General features: G+C 36.4%; 1 protein-coding gene across 1 annotated transcript; it reads left to right on the top strand.

The window, feature by feature from the left end:
* Positions 1-1,125: 1,125 nt before the first annotated feature.
* On the top strand, positions 1,126-2,066 carry LOC115517013 (olfactory receptor 4F15-like). The gene is given in 4 exon segments (XM_030320188.1): positions 1,126-1,241; positions 1,243-1,676; positions 1,679-1,873; positions 1,876-2,066. Coding segments are annotated over 4 exon segments (936 nt in total).
* The last annotated feature ends 13,144 nt before the right edge of the window (positions 2,067-15,210 follow it).

The following is a 15,210-nucleotide window of genomic DNA, read 5'->3' as shown; positions in this document are numbered from 1 at the left end:
AAAAATAAGAAGGCTCCCACCATTCCGTCCTTGACAGATCTGATTTCTGAAGGAGTGACTCTATGTGTAAGAGATCAAGGGAAGTGAAAAGTTGAGATGAAGGAAAATGGCTGATTGATGCATCTAGATCTTTGGGGAGTTCTAAAGTATATTTGGAAGTGCTAGCCTTGAAGAGTGCAGAGCATTGGTTAGGAGCATGCATTTTCAAGTCCTACAACTCTTGATACAGTCCTAGCTGTGCCACCTCATCTTTATGAGGCTCAGTTTCATTTGTGAAACAGGGAAAATAAAACTGAATCTATCTTATGAAGGCATTAGAAGGCTTGAAAGAGATAATTTGCTTAACACAATGCTCTAAATATTGAAGACACTTAAATCTGTTACCTGTGATGATTAAAACTGATTAAGTATTAATTATAATTTACTAACTTTTACTCTCAGATATACAGTAAATTACTAATTTACTAATCTTTACTCTCAGATACACAATATTTTATTTAATTTTAGCTTGTCATTAAGTAATCTGTATATTAAAAGTGGTCATGGACCAATGGTGATAATCATGTCATGAACCAAGTATTAAAATTATTGACCCTGTGTCCCTGAGTTCCATTTAAATTTAGAAAGCCCAATGTAAGAAATGATGGGATATGTTCAAGTCATTTTGTCAAGGTCACCTCTATAAGGCCAGTGAAAAGGTAAATATTAAGGGGCTAAGAAAGGTTCAGGTAAGAGAATATAGAATTAGTGTGGAAGTATTAATAAGGATGTGACAGAATAGACAACATTTACATGGTGTGAGAACACTTAGGGGAAGGGTCAGGAAAATGATCAATAAATCTTTGAGAAAAATTAAAATGAGGTTTAACTATGGAATTAAAATTAACCCCTTTGGCTCTATTTGCAAAATTTACAATCATATTTTTTTCTTTCAAATATCCCCTCTATATAGTGCTTTGTGGCTAACCTTATTTCTTCCAAGTTCTTCATTTTTCTCCTTTCAGTCAATTATATCTAACTTAATTAGCAAGGAAAACAGGAAAGCTATGTTTCTGCCAGTGATACTTACCCTTTTTAATTTTTATCCTCCGGTCACTTGAAAAATCAGCTCTCCTGTTCCAGTCAATGGGTGGTCTAAATGATTCTGTGGTCACTGAGATTGTGTTACTGGCCTTTCTTGCTCTTGGGAGAAAAGGGGTGTTTGTTTGTTTTTACCTTGTTATGTTCTTTGCTCTATTTAGTGATCATGTTGGGAAACCTTTTTATTTTGTTTTTGATAATTTTTGATTCTCACTTACATTCTCCTATGTACTTCCTGCTGGCCAACTTGTCCCTCATTGATGTGGGCCTCTCTTCGATTATAGTCCCCAAGACAATCAAAGACCTTTTAAGTGAATGCCAAGTAATTTCTTTCCAAGGTTATATAGCACAGAAATGCTTCATCCACATCATAGGAGGAATGGAGATGGTGTTACTCATCGCCATGGCATTTGACAGGTGCACAGCAATCTATAAGCCGCTTCACTACCTGAACATGACGAACCCTAAAATATGTGTTTCATTTGTAATCACTGGATGGGTAACTGGGCTGATTCATGCTATGTCTCAGTTTGCTTTGATTATAAACTTGCCTTTTTGTGGTCCTGATGAAGAAGACAGCTTTTACTGTGACTTCCCAGGATCATAAAACTTGCATGCACAGATGCAGCCAAGTTTCAGTTTATTATTGCTGCCAACAGTGGCTTCATGAGCATGGGCACCTTCTTCCTGCTACTTCTTTCCTATGTCTTTATTTTGGTCACTGTCTGGAAACATTCTTCAGGAGACTTATCCAAAGCATTTATCACTCTGTCAACTCACATCATTGTCGTAGTTCTTTTTTCACTCCATTCATGTTTCTCTATGTATGGCCTTTCCCTACATCATCAATTAATAAATACCTGTTTGTTGTTGACTTTGCTATCACCCCTGTCACGAATTCTGCCATCTGTACATTACAGAACAAAGACCTAAGGGTATCAATAAAACAATTGTGCAAAAAGATAGCATATTCCAGAATTTGTTGACCACATATATTTTTGAAGCTTTAAAAACGAAATACCCAATTGCATGCTGGCCCCGTCTCCACTTAGGTACTCCAAATTTAACATACCTTGAACAAACTCATCATCTGCCTCCTAATCCGGCTACTACTTCACTTGTGGAGTATAAGACCATTACCATGATGGAAAATGTAAATACATCACACTAAAAATTGATATTCTTACAGCAAACAGCATCATCAGACAAAAACGTTTTAAATTTGAATTTCTGGTTATTTTGCAAATAAAAGGATATAATAACATGGTTTCTGCTATTCATAAAGTCTAAAAATAATCTGTAAAATGTCATAATGAATCTCAAGCATCATCAAAAGAATTGTTACATATGTGTGTGTGTATGTGTACATATATGCGCGCGCGCGCGTGCGTGCGTGTGTGTGTGTGTGTGTACACAGTGGCTTTAAAAGAAGACCGAGAGACAAAATCAGAAGGTAAGGAATTTATTTAGAAGGGACTGCTAGGAGACTGGTTCGGAAGTGGAGACATGAGACACAGAAAACAAAGACAGCAGAGGATGTATTAACTAATATCCTACTACTGTGAACATTAGGGTACAATCCTACTGTGGCCCTCTAAGTGACTGTACATATTCTATGACATTTAATTGCTTCACTTGAGAGGGAAGCTGTTTACTTCTGTATTGGGGTAGCTCTGAGGCATTGACTCCATGGCAGTTCCAGGCTTCCCCACATAGTGGGTTAAGCAGTTATGACATCTAAAGAAAAGTCCTCAGGCAGAATATCTCTGCAGCTTATGGTGTAAAACAATCTACATTCTTGGGAATATTATGTGCAGAAGGATATATGCATGGCATCAAAAGCATCAGAAACAGTCCACATCTTCCCATGCTCAGAGACATTCATGCACCATATAAATTCACTCCATCATTATCATTCAAACACAGGAATATTAATGAAACAAGTGTTAATGGGTTCTATACACTGCACATGTTCCCAGGAAGACATTCACTATCTTCTTCCTCCCTAATCCATTCTAGATTTCCCACACATTGTCTAGATTTCCCACATATTTGTCCAGACATTCATGCACCATATAAATTCACTCCATCATTATCATTCAAACACAGGAATATTAATGAAACAAGTGTTAATGGGTTCTATACACTGCACATGTTCCCAGGAAGATATTCACTATCTTCTTCCTCCCTAATCCATTCTAGATTTCCCACACATTTGTCCAGTACTTCTGCTGATCTAGATAACGTGTCCAGATCCATATCTTCTTATCTAAGAAGTTGAAATCCATGATTAGCATGCTCTTATCAGGCTGTAATCACTGCAATTGCCCATTTAGAGTTACGACCAAGTATAGTACCAATTCTATTTTTCTGGGATAATGACAGTTAATTATATTTCGCATGATAGTAGCTGTTCTTTGTCTGCTGATCTATAAACACAAGGAAATCAAAATGACCAGTGAGCTACTAAAACTTAGGTTTATTAAAATGCTTACTCTGTCCCCAGAAGAAGCATTCATTCACCCCCCAGTGGAGGTCAAAGTTGTAGGTCCAGAAAGCTCAAGTTCTCTAAGGAGGTGATGGTTAATGGAGCCACTTTCACCATCTACTTTCATTTTCCAAACCTATGCATTCTAGAACGTAATACTTTATAATGTCCATTGGTTCAAAGTATGTATCGCATGTTAAAGCACAAAGTGTCTCCCCAAATGCACTTACTTATACCTTTACTTGCACCATTAAAAGGCTATTCTCATGTTCTATCATACAGACAGCTTCTGAATGACACAGCATATTGTTGTGCCAATGGATCACTTGTTTGTGTGCTCACTGTTGTACTTTCTAGGCTGTAAAGATATTTCTTTGCCCAAAGCAATGTTATAAAGGATATTAGACATTCGGTATGTCTTTGGATCCCTTAATGGCCAAGGTACAGTTGTAAGAATAGTCAAAGCCATACATGGAAAACATGTTTATCCCAGTAAGAACTATCTGCTCTTCTTCCACCATGAAAAAGTCCTCATGTAAATAACTAGTCATCAAGTTGCTGATTAAATTCATCCAGAGATAAAATCACATCAGGGTTCAGCATGTATCTGTGCTTCTGGAAGGACATTCAACAGTGGTTGTCACTATAACTGCCTTACTGAGAAGAAACCATACTGAAAGAATCCATGCAAAGACTTCATCTTTAACATTTAAAACTACTTCATTCAAGGGCTCAGGGGTACAGAAAGGAACCATGAAAAGACTTCACCCTTACTATTCAGAACTAACCACTTCATTCATGGGCCTATTATGCAAACACTAGAGTGGCTGAGCCAGGTGATCAGCTCTGCTATTTAACACTATTCTTGGAGTGTAGTAAGAACAGAAACATAAATAAGAATTTAATTGTATTTCTTCATGCTTTCTTCCAGCTAAAGAAGCAATTATATCACATATCAATATGGCCCATGTGTAAGTAACCACTATTCACTTTAAGTGACAATCCCAGTTATACAGAATTTAAAAACTGATCCACACTTATGAGGACAAATATAGACTAGAGTCATTTGACAATTCCCAGCAAAATACAAGGTTAATTGGTGGTTTTTGTGTGTGTGTGTGTTTGGTGTTTTATTTTGTTTTTTGCTTTCCTTAAACACATGAAATAAACAAGTAACCCATTTGGTATGAAATGGAGAGAATAAATGAAGTATCAGCCACAAGAAACCATATGTTAACATTTAAGGAAAGGTTGAGGTAGGAAATCTGTTGAATGTACACTCAAAATAATGAAAATACAATGATTAGAATAGTAAACAAAGTCCAGGACGGATTTAAGTTTGATCCTATAGTAAATGTGGATTCCCAAAACAGGAGTGGATAAGTCCATATACGCACAAATAATTAAGCATTTGAACAAACAAAATGGTTAGGTTCTTCATGCCATACAAGACACGTGTTCAAAATAAAGTGGATCAAAATATTTTTATATTGTGTCATAAAACAGCTTTTAAAACCGTTGGTGGAATTCATACAATTGTTCTATAAAATATGGAATTTTAAACAAGGCAACGCAAAGAGAAAACATGAACAAAGACTATATTTTGCCAGACTAACTTAAATTTGTCAAAACAAATGTAAAGACTTCTGCTTTTTAGTTCTGCACGTGAGAAGTTTGGAATAATTACTCTATCCTAACAAGTTAACAGTGGAACAGACTGAAAAATCAACAACTCTTCTTGGGTCCGAAAGAGAGGGGAGGACATGGGGCAAACTGCTATCCCAAGATTAGAGAGACAGACAGGCAAATATGGGCCATCATAGCTTATTGAAGCAGACACCAACCTAAACCATGATCGATGAATTCCTGGAGGGTAGACAACTCTGAGAGTTAAAAACTGTCCAGGAGGACATACCCATAGGGGGCATCAATAATACTGTGAAATTTACTTTAGGCAGCTTGACCAGATTCACCTAATAAATATTGAGAAAAACTTCCTCAGACTTTTGGCAGAGGGAGAAGAAAAGGAGCCATTTGGAAATATGCCAGAGCACTCTGATTTTTCTCAAGAATCCCTGCCCTCAGGGAAACTAGTTAATCAAAATCTAACCTACTAAGTATAAGAGTCTAACTGACCTGGGAAGGCAAATATCCAACTCCAGCCCACTCCAGCCATCATGTCCCATCTAAGAGAAAAGAAAAAAAGTGAGAAACACTTGTGAAGTTTACAGTTCAGAAACAGACTCACGCCAAATCAAGACTTAATTATAGCACTACATAATTCTTCCTCTCTACTCACACCTCACCACCACATTACCAAATGCCTATTTATAGCAGTTTTCTTTATTGAGTATGCCATGTCTACCTATCAAGAAGAAATCACAAGATATACTTAAAGGCAAAAGCAAAATTTGAAGAGACATAACAAGTATCAGAGCTAGACAAAGCAAGAATGTTGGAATTATCAGACCAGAAATTTAAAACTATGATTAAGAGCCCTAATGGATAAAGCAAACAGCATGCAAGAACAGATGGCCAATATAATCAGAGAGATGGAATTCCTAATGGAAAAAAAGAAATACTACAGGTCAAAAACACTATAACAGACATAAGGCATAAAGAATGCCTTTGATGGGCTTATTGGTAGACTGAACATAGATGAGGGTAGAATCCCTGAGCCAGATGATATATTAATAGAATCCTTGAAAACCAAAAGGCAAAGAGAACTAAGAATAAAAAAAAAAAAAAAAAAAGACTAGAATGGAATACCTAAGACCTATGGGACGACTAAAGAAGATGTAGCATGTGTAATGGGAATATCAGAGAGAAACAAAGAGAAAAAGAAACAAAAATATATTTGAAACAGTAATGACTGCGAATTTTCCCCAGCTTATTGTCAGACAACAAGCCACAGATCCAGAAATCCCAAAGACCAAGCTGGATAAATGCCCCCCAAAAACACACCTACGCGTATCATTTCCGAATTGAAGAAATCAAAGGTAAGAAAAAAAATCCCCAAAGAGTCAGAGAAAAAATATCACCCTACCTATTAAAAAATAAATAAATAAATTACATCCAACTTTTCCTCAGACACCATGCAAAAGAGAATAGAGTATAACATTTAGAGTATCGAAAGAAAAAAAAAGTAGAGCCCTAGAATTCTGTACCTTTCAAAACTATTCTACAAATGTGAAGGAGAAAGAGATACATTCTCAGAGAAATAAAAATTGAGTGAATTTGCTGCCAGGAGACTTGCCTTGAAAGAAAAGTTAAAAGAAGTTCTTCAGAGAGAAGAAATCCCAGCAACTTATTTTATAGGTACTGAAAAACTGATTCTAACGCTTACATGGAGAGGCAAAGACCCACCATAGCCAACAAAATATTGAAAAGCACAGTTCAAGGAGTGACATTACCTGACATCAAAGCTTACTATAATATTACTTACTCTGGGTATTAGTGTGAGGTTTAGCAAAATTTCCTCCTTCTCTAATTGTTTAAATTCATGTTATGCAACAATAAAGACTAAGTTTTTAAAAACGTACTATAAACCTATAGTAATCAAGACAGTGTGGAATTGGCACACACACACACACACACACACACAGACACACACACACAAAGATAGGTAAATCAATGGAATAGAACACATAACTCAGAAATAAACCTGCATAAATATTCTCAGCTGATTTTTTACAAAGGAACAAGACATTATAATGCAGCAAAGATAATCTCTTCAACAAGTGGTGGTTAAAAAAAAAAAAAAAAAAAAAAAACACCCACATGCAAAAAGGAAAAAAAACAAAAAAAATCTATACACAGACCTTACACTCTTCAAAAAAATTAATGCAAATTGATAATAGACCTAAATGTAAAATGAAAAATTATAAAACTTCTAGAAAATAACATGAGAAAACTTGGATGATCCTGGATATAAGGATGCCTTTTTATTTCTTATTGAGGTATAATTTATATATAATATTATGTTAGTTTCAAGTGTGCAACATTATGATATTTGTATATTTTGCAAAATTATAGTAATGTCCTTTCAGATACAACATCAAAGACACAATCAATGAAAGGAATAATTGATGAGCTGGACTTTACTAAAGTTAAAAACTCTGCTCTGCAAGAGACTATATCAACAGAATGAGATTAGCCACAGACTGAGAAAAAATATTTGCAAAAGAGACATCTGATGTTGAACTCTCTAATAAAAAGAGTTAAGTGGCTAAATGACTGAAAGAAAACCTGCCTAAGTGACATATCAGATAAAGGGTTAGTATCCAAAATCTATAAGGAATTTATCTAACTCAACGCCCAAAGAATAAATAATCCAGTGAAGAAATGGGCAAAAGACATGAATAGACAATTCTCTAAAGATGACATCCAGATGGCTAACAGACCATGAAAAGATGCTCAACATCACTCATCACCAGGGAAATACAAATCAAAACTAGAGTGAGATAACACTTCACACCTGTCAGAATGGCTAAAATGAACAACTCAGGCAACAACAGATGTTGGCAAGGATGCGGAGAAATAGAAACCCTTCTGCACTGCTGGTGGGAATGCCAAACCGGTGCAGTCACTCTGGAAAACAGTATGGAGGTTTCTCAAAAAATTAAAATAGAACTACCCTACAACCCAGCAATGCACTACTAGGTATTTATCCCAAGTATACAAAAATGCGGATTCAAAGGGGCACATGCACCCCAATGTTTACAGCATGACTACTGACAATAGCCAAAGTATGGAAAGAACCCAAGTGTCTATCGGCTGATGAATGGATAAAGATGTGGTATATATACACAATGGAATATTACTCAGCAATCAAAAATAATGAAATCTTGCCACTTGCAACAACATGAATGGAACTAAAGTGTATTATGCTAAGTGAAAAAGAGAAAGACAAATACATGATTTCACTCAAATGTGGAATTTAAGAAACAAAACAGATGAACAAAGGAAAAGGAAAGAAAAAATAAGATAAAAACAGAAGGGGAGACAAACCATAAGAGACTCTCAATTACAGAGAACAAACTGAGGGTTGCTGGCGGGTGTGTTGGGTGGAGGGATGGACTAAACGGGTGATGGACATTAACGAGGGCACTTGTTGGGATGAGTACCGGGTGTTACATGTAAGTGATGAACCACTAAATTCTATTCCAGAAATCATTCTTACATATATGTTAACTAACTTGGATTTAAATTTAAAAAAACAAAATCAGTCTACATGAGACTAACTTCACCTAAGAATATACATAGTCTCAAAAGTATAGAAAAAGATACTCCATGCAAATGGAAACCAAAAAAGAGCAGTGGTAGCTATACTTATATAAGATGAAATAAACTTCAAGTCCAAATGTATAACAAGAGACAAAAAAAAAGGTCATTAAGTAATAATAAAGGCATCTATTTATCAAGAGGCTATAACAATGGATAGATCACTCAGACAAAATCAATTAGGAAACAATGAACATCAACCAAACTTTAGACCAAATAGACCTAACAGACATATACAGAACACAAATTCTGTTCTTCATCAGAGGAACAGAACACAAATTCTCAAGTGCACATGGAACATTCTTCAGGATAGATCATATATCAGGTCATAGAACAAATCTAAACAAATTTTAAATATTGAAGTCATACCAAATGTCTCTTCTAGCAACAATGATCTGGACCAGATCAATAATAGGAGGAAAAACCGAAGAAAATTACAAATACATGTAATTTAAACAACATAATCCTGATCAACCAATGGACCAAAGTAGAAATCAATGGAAAAATCAAAAACTATTTTTTAACAAATGAAAAATGGAAATACAACATAGAAAAACCTATGGGGTGCTACAAAAGTAGCCCTCAGGGAAAATCCACAATGACAAATGCCTGCATTAAGAAAAAAGAAAGATCTCAAAACACCTCACTTTACACCCCCAGACCCCAGAAAAAGAACAAGCTAAAACCCAATTTAGCATAAGGAAAGAAATTATTAAGATCAAAACAGAAATAATAGGATAGAGACCAGGAAAATAATAGAAAAAATCAACAAAAATACAGAAATCCTCTTTCTTCACAGTTTAGCTTTATGTAGTTTCAGTTGTCTGTGGTCAGCCATGGTCTGGAAACAGATGATCCTCCTTTGATGACTCATGGGAATGTTAACAGCAGCTTATGTCACAATGCCTATGTATATCATTTGTCCCACTCTATCTCATCACGTAGGCATTTTATCATCTCATCATCACAAGAACAAGAAGAGTGGATAAGGTACAACAAAGTATTTGAAAGAAAGAGAATACATTCACACAAACTTTCATTACAATATATTTTTATAACTGTTCTATGAATATTTATTGTTGTTAATATCTTACTGTCCCAAATTTGAAATTAAACTTTATCATAGGTGTGTATTCACAGAAAAACATAATCCATAAAGGGTTTGGCAGTGTCTGCAATTTCAGGCACTCCACTGGGGCTCTTGGACAAATCTCCACAGATGGGGGGGGGGGGGGCTACTCAGTCAGATTTTTTTTCAGATTTATTGAAAATAAGGGACATACACACTGTATATGTAAGGTGTACAACATGATTGTTTGATTTGCATATAGTGTAAAATGATTACAATAGATTTAGTAATATCCATCATCTCACATAGACACAATAAAAGAAAAACAATTCGTTTGTGATGAGAACTCAGGATTTACTCTCAACTTTCCTACATATCACATAGCAGTGTTAAAAGTCATAATGCATAATACATTACATCCTACTAATTTATAACTAAAAGTTTGCACATTTTAACCACTTTCCTCCAATTCCCCTTCTCCTATCTCTGGTAACCACAATCTTATACCTTTTTCTGTGATTTGGGTGTTGGGGGTTTTTGTTTTTATGTTTCACATCTAACTGAGATCATACAGTATTGACTTTCTCTTATTCACTACCCAAATGCCTTCAAGGTTCATCCATGTTGTCTCAAATGGTAGGATTTCATTGTTATCGGGCTGAATATAATCCATGGTATATATATACACATATACCACAACTCTTCATCCATTCATTATTCACTGGACACCTAGGGCTGTTTTATGTCTTGGCTCTGTAAATAATGTTGCTATGAATTTGCGGTTGCTCATATCTTTTCAAGTTAGTTTTTATTTCCTTTGTTATCTTCCCAGAAGGGAACTCTGGATCTATAATAGTTCCATTTTTAATTTTTTTTGAGGAAAATCCATACTGTTTTCCGTAATGGGTTACCAATTTATAATCCATCAACAATATACCAATGTTCCCTTTTCTCCACAGACATACCAGCATTATTTCTTGTATTATTATTATATTATTATTATTATTATTATTACCATTCTAACAGGCATGAGGAGCTATCACATTGTGGTTTTAATTTGCCTTTCCCACAATGACCAGCAATGAGCATTATTTGTGTACTTGTTGGTCATTTGTACATCTTTGTAAAAATCCCCACACAACTCCTTTCTCCATTTTTATTGGACTATTGGGTTTTTTGCTCTTGAGGTGTTCATAGATTTTGAACATTACCCTCTTATCAGATACATGGTTTGCAATTTCCCATCCACAGTTGTCTTTACTCTTTGGTGATGGTTGCTTTTGCTGTGCAGAAACTTTTAAGTTTGATTGTAGTCCCACATGTTTGTTTTTACTTTGTTGCTTATGCTTTATGTATCATTTCCAAAAAATCATTACCAAGACCATATCTAGGAGCTTTTTTCCTAAGTTTCTTCTGGAGTCTCATGGTTTCAGGTCTTACATTAATCTATTTAGAGTTAATATGAAGTGGTATAAGATAGAGACCTAGGCTCATATTTATACCAGAATACCCAGTTCTCCCAGAATTTTATTGAAGACACTGTTTTTTTTCCATTAACTATTCCTGGTTCTTATTTCAAATACTAGTTGAATATATATGGACTGGCTTTCTTTCTAGGTTCTCAATTTTTTGTCCATTAGTTGTCTATTTTTATGATAGTACCACAATTGTTTTTGAGGCTACATAAGATGGGTGCTCTGGGTGGCTGAGTCGGTTAAGCATCTGACTTCGGTTCAAGTCATGATCTCACAGTCGTGGGTTCAAGCCCCGCATCAGGCTCTGTGCTGAGAGCCCAGAGCCTGGAGCCGCTTCAGATTCTGTCTCCTTCTCTCTCTGCCCCTCCCCCAGATCACACTCTGTCTCTCTAACTCTCTCTCAAAAATAAACATTTAAAAAAAAAGAAGGCTACATAAGAATGTGCTCACAAGTACAAGCACTGTACTTTTTTTTTTTTTAGGTTTTTTTTTTTTTATGAAATTTATTGACAAATTGGTTTCCATACAACACCCAGTGCTCATCCCAAAAGGTGCCCTCCTCAATACCCATCACCCACCCTCCCCTCCCTCCCACCCCCCATCAACCCTCAGTTTGTTCTCAGTTTTTAACAGTCTCTTATGCTTTGGCTCTCTCCCACTCTAACCTCTTTTTTTTTTTTTTTCCTTCCCCTCCCCCATGGGTTCCTGTTAAATTTCTCAGGATCCACATAAGAGTGAAACCATATGGTATCTTTCTTTCTCTGTATGGCTTATTTCACTTAGCATTACACTCTCCAGTTCCATCCACGTTGCTACAAAGGGCCATATTTCATTTTTTCTCATTGCCACATAGTATTCCATTGTGTATATAAACCACAATTTCTTTATCCATTCATCAGTTGATGGACATTTAGGCTCTTTCCATAATTTGGCTATTGTTGAGAGTGCTGCTATGAACATTGGGGTACAAGTGCCCCTATGCATCAGTACTCCTGTATCCCTTGGATAAATTCCTAGCAGTGCTATTTGCTGGGTCATAGGGTAGGTCTATTTTTTAATTTTCTGAGGAACCTCCACACTGCTTTCCAGAGCGGCTGCACCAATTTGCATTCCCACCAACAGTACAAGAGGGTTCCGTTTCTTCCACATCCCTGCCAGCATCTATAGTCTCCTGATTTGTTCATTTTGGCCACTCTGACTGGCGTGAGGTGATACCTGAGTGTGGTTTTGATTTGTATTCCCTGATAAGGAGCGACTGCTGAACATCTTTTCATGTGCCTGTTGGCCATCTGGATGTCTTCTTTAGAGAAGTGTCTATTCATGTTTTCTGCCCATTTCTTCACTGGGTTATTTGTTTTTCGGGTGTGGAGTTTGGTGAGCTCTTTATAGATTTTGGATACTAGCCCTTTGTCCGATATGTCATTTGCAAATATCTTTTCCCATTCCGTTGGTTGCCTTTAGTATTGTTGGTTGTTTCCTTTGCTGTGCAGAAGCTTTTTATCTTCATAAGGTCCCAGTAATTCACTTTTGCTTTTAATCCCTTGCCTTGGGGATGTGTCGAGTAAGAGATTGCTACGGCTGAGGTCAGAGAGATCTTTTCCTGCTTTCTCCTCTAAGGTTTTGATGGTTTCCTGTCTCACATTTAGGTCCTTTATCCATTTTGAGTTTATTTTTGTAAATGGTGTGAGAAAGTGGTCTAGTTTCAACCTTCTGCATGTTGCTGTCCAGTTCTCCCGCACCATTTGTTAAAGAGGCTGTCTTTTTTCCATTGGATGTGTCTTTCCTGCTTTGTCAAAGATGAGTTGGCCATACGTTTGTGGGTCTAGTTCTGGGGTTTCTATTCTATTCCATTGGTCTGTGTGTCTGTTTTTGTGCCAATACCATGCTGTCTTGATGATGACAGCTTTGTAGTAGAGGCTAAAGTCTGGGATTTGTGATTGCCTCCTGCTTTGGTCTTCTTCTTCAAATTCCTTTGGCTATTCGGGGCCTTTTGTGGTTCCATATGAATTTTAGGATTGCTTGTTCTAGTTTCGAGAAGAATGCTGGTGCAATTTTGATTGGGATTGCATTGAATGTGTAGATAGCTTTGGGTAGTATTGACATTTTGACAATATTTATTTTTTCCAATCCATGAGCAGGGAATGTCTTTCCATTTCTTTAAGTCTTCTTCAATTACCTTCATAAGCTTTCTATAGTTTTCAGCATACAGATCCTTTACATCTTTGGTTAGATTCTATTCCTAGGTATTTTATGCTTCTTGGTGCAATTGTGAATGGGATCAGTTTTCTTTATTTGTCTTTCTGTTGCTTCATTGTTAGTGTATAAGAATGCAACTGATTTCTGGACATTGATTTGTATCCTGCAACTTTGCTGAATTCATGTATCAGTTCTAGCAGACTTTTGGTGGAGTCTATCGGATTTTCCATGTATAATATCATGTCATCTGCAAAAAGCGAAAGCTTGACTTCATCTTTGCCAATTTGGATGCCTTTGATTTCCTTTTGTTGTCTGATTGCTGATGCTAGAACTTCCAGCACTATGTTAAACAACAGCGGTGAGAGTGGGCATCCCTGTCGTGTTCCTGATCTCAGGGAAAAAGCTCTCAGTTTTTCCCCGTTGAGGATGATGTTAGCTGTGGGCTTTTCATAAATGGCTTTTATGATCTTTAAGTATGTTCCTTCTATCCCGACTTTCTCAAGGGTTTTTATTAAGAAAGGGTGCTGGATTTTGTCAAAGGCCTTTCTGCATCGATTGACAGGATCATATGGTTCTTCTCTTTTTTTTTGTTAATGTGATGTATCACGTTGATTGATTTGCGAATGTTGAACCAGCCCTGCATCCCAGGAATGAATCCCACTTGATCATGGTGAATAATTCTTTTTATATGCTGTTGAATTCGATTTGCTAGTATCTTATTGAGAATTTTTGCATCCATATTCATCAGGGATATTGGCCTGTAGTTCTCTTTTTTTACTGGGTCTCTGTCTGGTTTAGGAATCAAAGTAATACTGGCTTCATAGAATGAGTCTGGAAGTTTTCCTTCCCTTTCTATTTCTTGGAATAGCTTGAGAAGGATAGGTATTATCTCTGCTTTTAAACGTCTGGTAGAACTCCCCTGGGAAGCCATCTGGTCCTGGACTCTTATTTGTTGGGAGATTTTTGATAACCGATTCAATTTCTTCGCTGGTTATGGGTCTGTTCAAGCTTTCTATTTCCTCCTGATTGAGTTTTGGAAGAGTGTGGGTGTTCAGGAATGTGTCCATTTCTTCCAGGTTGTCCCATTTGTTGGCATATAATTTTTCATAGTATTCCCTGATAATTGTTTGTATCTCTGAGGGATTGGTTGTAATAATTCCATTTTCATTCATGATTTTATCTATTTGGGTCATCTCCCTTTCTTTTTGAGAAGCCTGGCTAGAGGTTTGTCAATTTTGTTTATTTTTCAAAAAACCAACTCTTGGTTTCGTTGATCTGCTCTACAGTTTTTTTAGATTCTATATGTTTATTTCTGCTCTGATCTTTATTATTCTCTTCTTCTGCTGGGTTTAGGCTGCCTTTGCTGTTCTGCTTCTAGTTCCTTTAGGTGTGCTGTTAGATTTTGTATTTGGGATTTTTCTTGTTTCTTGAGATAGGCCTGGATTGCAATGTATTTTCCTCTCAGGACTGCCTCGCTGCGTCCCAAAGCGTTTGGATTGTTGTATTTTCATTTTCGTTTGTTTCCATATATTTTTTGATTTCTTCTCTAATTGCCTGGTTGACCACTCATTCGTTAGTAGGGTGTTCTTTAACCTCCACGCTTTTGGAGGTTTTCCAGA

Source organism: Lynx canadensis, chromosome B3, assembly GCF_007474595.2.
Source record: "Lynx canadensis isolate LIC74 chromosome B3, mLynCan4.pri.v2, whole genome shotgun sequence".
Taxonomy (NCBI): domain Eukaryota; kingdom Metazoa; phylum Chordata; class Mammalia; order Carnivora; family Felidae; genus Lynx; species Lynx canadensis.
This window is presented reverse-complemented; position numbering and strand designations above follow the sequence as displayed.